Here is a 5,364-nt window from a genome sequence, read left to right as displayed (position 1 = left end):
TCTACGAGACTACTAGTGCCATCTTTTAATCAGTGCTCTCGTCATTGCAATGCACCTAACATCGGTACACTTATCATCAGCACACTTACCATCAATGGTTTCATTATGTTGCAACAGCTGACAAAAGGCGGCACTAGTAGTCTCGTAGAGCTCCTATATCATCATGTGCTCCTGTTAACAATTTCATAAAATCCTGGCTAAAATGGAATATTTCTGACCGTTCCAGCGGATAATCTTAATCTTTCTACATACTTATTTTTGTTTTTGGGCTACTTTTGACAGTGTTAGGATGCGTAAAATACTTAAATAATTAAATGTCTTTTTTAAAATATCTAGAAAGTTTTTGTTGCAAAATTCAAAATTGTTAAAGAAATTTAAAAATGACGTCTTTTTTAGAACGTTATTAAAATGTCTTAAAGATGTCTTTTTTAAGTACATTTTTAGGATGTCCTAAGGATATCTTTTTTAGAGTATTTTTTAGAACGTCTTTATATATATAATATATGTATAATATATTAGACATAATTTACATTGTTTACGCGTAGACGCACAAACCTGATAATATAAATAAATATATTTATTTATTAAAATCTAATTTATACTAATCTATTTAAATTTTTAATAAAAATTGTAATAAATGATAATAGACAGATAAATAAGCAAAATAGAAAGTAAAATAAAAGATTAAAAAAAAACACATTAAAAAGTAGACAAAAATAATCAGTTCTTATGTATATAAGAATAATCAATATTGGACGTTTAACTGTAATAGTTCACATCTGCGCCTAAATAATGTCTAACATGTCATCTAAACAAATCTAATTTAATTTGAATTTGATTTTGTTGAAGATATGTTTTAAAGATAGAAATATATATTGTGTTTTAAAAACATTATTTTTTAAAAACATTAACAGTTCATACGTTTAATATAATTGCATTTAATTCTAGCAAAGTTTGAGAAATATTATGTAAATATAAACTCCGGAAATACTAATTTGTAAGTAAATGATCTACAGAAAGGATCAATTTATTTGTTTCGGCTGGACATTATCGTACCACTAGCATAATAGGAAAAAGGAATTATTTAAATGTGTTTTTAACATTTACTTTTAACGCGTTCCTAACAATTCCTACTAGATACGCTTCAAACTGGTTTTAGATAAAGTAAACTAGAATTTTTGTAACAAACTACTTAAGTAATTTTCCTATCTGTGCATAAAATGAAGCTCTATAAGATATTCGTGTAATTTTGTCGTTGATAATAAAGAAACGTAAACGACCTTTTATCATTTGCATTATTATTTAAACTGTATTGTAAATTCCTCTTACTTGTACTTATTTATTTAGCATCTTTGCTTTATAAATGCATCATAGTGTTTGAAAAAAATAATACTTTCTTCAATCTAATTAAAAACTGTAAATTAAAAAATGTAAATATTACATTTTTAATAGATTTATAAAGTCGAAAATTTCTGATCTCAGAAATCAAAAATATCGGACAAGTAATCGTCAATTGTTTTCAAGTCGTTTAATTTTTGCTACGAATTAATTGTCACGGTATTGAAATACTTTGTTTGCTGAAATACTGTTTCGACAGAATATACGATATTTGACGATATTAATGTCTTTATGGTATTTTGCATTAAATCTTATCCACCTTAAACTCACAATATTATGCGAGAGACCTTGACTATTTAAGATCGTACTTCCGAAGAGCCGCATGCCGAGGCTCTTCGATGACAAATGTTTGTTCAGGATTTGCATGTGAATGATCCATGCGGAAGAATTTTAATCTCGATGCCATAAAGAATGGTGTGCTAATAACGCCATTCTCCAGTCATGTAGACGTACTTGATACTTCAAGTGGCAATGTCAACTGCCTGGGTTGCCATTATGTAATTTTTATCTTAATCCTTAAGAATTGATTTTCTAAAATTAAAGTAAATTTTAATCACTTAGGAACTAGATAATGTGTTTTATAAATAACGCAATTGACTTTTAATTAAACGCTTCCACGACGACTATGTGTTTTAGTGATGACACGCGAGTGTCATCACTAAACCGACACCACATTTCGTAAATTCGAATGATAGCAATATAGATAATCAATCTATATGCCATTAAAATTACAAAAAAAACTTTTAAGAATACGGTCTAAAATAATCGCTGTGTCAGTTGGATTAATGACTCATGTATAAAGTCGCAACGACGTCGGCCTCGGAATCTTGGTATCGCGTCTTCCAAGTATCAGAAAAGGAAAGAGAAAGAGAGAGAGAGAGAGAAAGAGAGAAAGAGGTCGGGCACAAATCTGTAGTCGCTATTCCGTAAGTTTATCAACAAATGACCCCGATCATTTCCGGGGCCGCTTCCTACGGAAACGGTGGGCCCATAGGTGCGAGTGGGGCACCTGTTTCTTCGATACTGCGTATAAAAAGCAAGAACGATTCGAGTGGTTAGATCACTGTATCGCAGTCCATCGTCAGCATCGCGGATAAATTCGGCCATTAATTAATAATCATGTCGAATCGATCGTCGAGCATTTTCGCGTGGATTCTACTCGTCCTGGCAACGTTAACAACGGCGTGGCCGACGCTCCGTCGTCGCGACGTCTTCGATAACGCCGTAGACAGTCCTGACGGACTGATCGCGCATCTGCAGCATCTCGGCGAATCGCTCTTCAGATTGCCGGACAACGACACCGGATTAAAGGTCGCGCAGTGGCACGAGGGTATGAACGTAAATCCCGAGGAATTAGGCAACTACGTGGAGGGTGACATCCTGTTTCCGTCCGTTTTCGGAAGGAACGGTCTCAAGTCGGACACCGCGCGGTGGCCTAACGGCATTGTTCCTTTTATGATCAGTCCTTATTTTAGTGAGTATTTGCAATGCAAATATAAAATAGATATTTTAAATTAACAGAATATGAGACGGACAAGTAAAAGCCAAATGTAAATTCTCTCTTTTCATAAAATTCAGACACGCAGCTACAGAAATTTATGTGAAAATCTAAAACTTTAATCATACTAAAACAATAATGCATTATTATCAATGATTTATTTCGCGATTTTGTTGGATTATTCAAATACAAATGTTAAACTACAAATGATTAGCTAAAGATATTTAACAATTTGAATATTTAAAAATTTGCTTGAGCACGGATATCAAAAGCCTGTCTTTTATTGTACAGAATGTGACTGTAATCTCTTTGTTTGTTTCAAACTGCACTCTTTAGATGCACAGCAGCAGAGACTCATATATGACGCGATGGACGACTATCACAAATATACGTGCATCAGATTCAAGCCGTACACGGGCGAGGAAAACGATTATATCAGGATTACGGCGGGCAATACTGGATGCTGGAGCAGCGTGGGCAGAATTGGCGGTCGACAAGATGTAAATCTTCAGGTTCCCGGCTGCGTGACGAAAAAGGGCACCGTGATACACGAACTGATGCATGCCGTCGGTTTTCTGCACGAGCAGAGCAGATACGAGCGAGATAGCTACGTGTACATTCAATGGCAGAATATTATGAACGGTATATATCTTTGCGTTCTAGTCGAATAACAGAATTATTTAAGATATGATGTAATCTTAAATCTAAACGCTTTCTAGAAATGCTTTTCGCGTTGCTCTTTAAACGTTTTTCTATTCTAACAACTGTCATTTCTTTCAGCTAAGAATTTTTGTTAATTGCAAAAATATCTCTATACTTTCGAGTAAAAATTTAATTGGCGTATAATTTCTTGTTATTTATTAATATCTAATGTCGACTAACTTTGTAACTAAATCCTCAATTTAAAGTCTATGAAAATAATGCATGCTCTTCATTGTGGTTGGCAATATTTTTGCATATTTCAGCTTCCAGTACATAATTCAAGTCCTAAAAATATCTAGAAAATTTAGATTGCTTTAAGAAATCAAATTTTAATAAATTAAGTCTTGATAAATAATAAATGCCGCAAAAATCTTTATTACAGTCGTGGATGCAATAATTAGCATGATTGGCTGAAATTATTGTCTACAATATAAACTTCTATCTTTATTGTGTGCATTATGTATTTAGGTCACAGTGGCAATTTCGAGAAAGCCTCCAGGGAAACCACCGACGCTTTCGGTGTCGGTTACGATTATAGTAGTGTGATGCACTACTCATCGACGGCATTTTCCAAGAATGGTCAACCTACTATAGTGCCCAGAGTAAGCGATTCGTAATACTTTCATAAACATTTTCCGCATTTTAGCTGTTTTGTTGTCTGTTGCATTATTTCAATTCAATTCTTATTCGAATGATTTAACAAGGCTTATGCAAACGTATTAATTTGTCAATTTAATTAAAAAAAAAAATGTATATAGAGCGTTTGATAACATTCGTGCCAACGCTCGTATGTGTACAGAGCGCGGTAAACTGAACAAAAAAGTCCTTTATCGTTTTGCAATCTTCGTAATAATAATTGAGGTATTAAAAACGATTGACGAATGATAGCGCGTTGCGCACGGCTAGATCGTGTTTGATTTTATTTTACAGTAAATAATTAAAAGTGTTGGCATTATCAAATACCCTGTATATTTTGCAAATTACACGAGACATTGTACGCGTACATATCTATAGGAACAACCCGGTGGCATTTTGGATCTTATTGGTGGAATCTTCCAGGGTAACGCCAAAGTTGAACTCGGGCAGAGAGAAGGCTTCAGCAAAAGGGACATTCAGAAAATCAGGAGAATGTACAGGTGCAGCAAACGTAGGCGTAGTCAGTACTGATGACGGGACACAACCGGTTTGATAATAAAATGCATTTAACATATAAAAAATTCTTAATTAGAATTCGCCGACATAAATCTGTGCGCAATATGAAGAAATGTCTAGTCTAATCTTATACGTGTACAAGGAAAAGTAAAAAAAAAGGTCTCTTTAGAGACTTATTTCTTAGAAATTTGCGAACATTTGCAACGAAGCGCAGATTATTGTATAATTATTTTTACCAGAGTTACACTTTGAGTCAAGTATTTCTGGATCAAGTTTGTTTGAATATTCTCACACAATGACTATTGTTGAAAAATTCAAATAGCTAGTAACTTGGCTGCAAAGCCGATTATGAAGGTAAAACTGAAGACGTTATTGATGTCCAGCGTAAAATGCGATCTTAAAAACAATAACGGCAAAAGTGATCAGTATTATTATCTATCAATGTCGTCATCATCGTATATTGTAATTATAAATGTATCTATCTTAAGTATTAAGAATTATAGATTATAATATATGTATAAGTGCATTATTTACAGCATTCTTTTGTTGAAAGAGCCCTCCCGAATTAAAATTTTGCTCTTACTGTTGACTTTGCATGAAAACATCGAATGGGA

General features: G+C 33.6%; 1 protein-coding gene across 2 annotated transcripts; it reads left to right on the top strand.

The window, feature by feature from the left end:
* Positions 1 to 1,073: 1,073 nt before the first annotated feature.
* On the top strand, positions 1,074 to 5,272 carry LOC105673632 (zinc metalloproteinase nas-4-like). Of its 2 annotated transcripts, none has more exons than XM_067359734.1 (4): positions 1,074 to 2,872; positions 3,233 to 3,538; positions 4,067 to 4,200; positions 4,658 to 5,272. In XM_067359734.1, the coding sequence occupies exons 1-4, from the start codon at positions 2,518 to 2,520 to the stop codon at positions 4,763 to 4,765; spliced, it is 903 nt and encodes a 300-aa protein (XP_067215835.1). In that variant the 5' UTR covers positions 1,074 to 2,517; the 3' UTR covers positions 4,766 to 5,272. The 2 variants fall into 2 exon arrangements, with proteins under 2 accessions (XP_067215835.1, XP_012224830.1); XM_012369407.2 differs by having other exon boundaries at positions 4,613 to 5,272.
* The last annotated feature ends 92 nt before the right edge of the window (positions 5,273 to 5,364 follow it).

Source organism: Linepithema humile, chromosome 7 (assembly GCF_040581485.1).
Source record: "Linepithema humile isolate Giens D197 chromosome 7, Lhum_UNIL_v1.0, whole genome shotgun sequence".
NCBI classification, from domain to species: domain Eukaryota; kingdom Metazoa; phylum Arthropoda; class Insecta; order Hymenoptera; family Formicidae; genus Linepithema; species Linepithema humile.
This window is presented reverse-complemented; position numbering and strand designations above follow the sequence as displayed.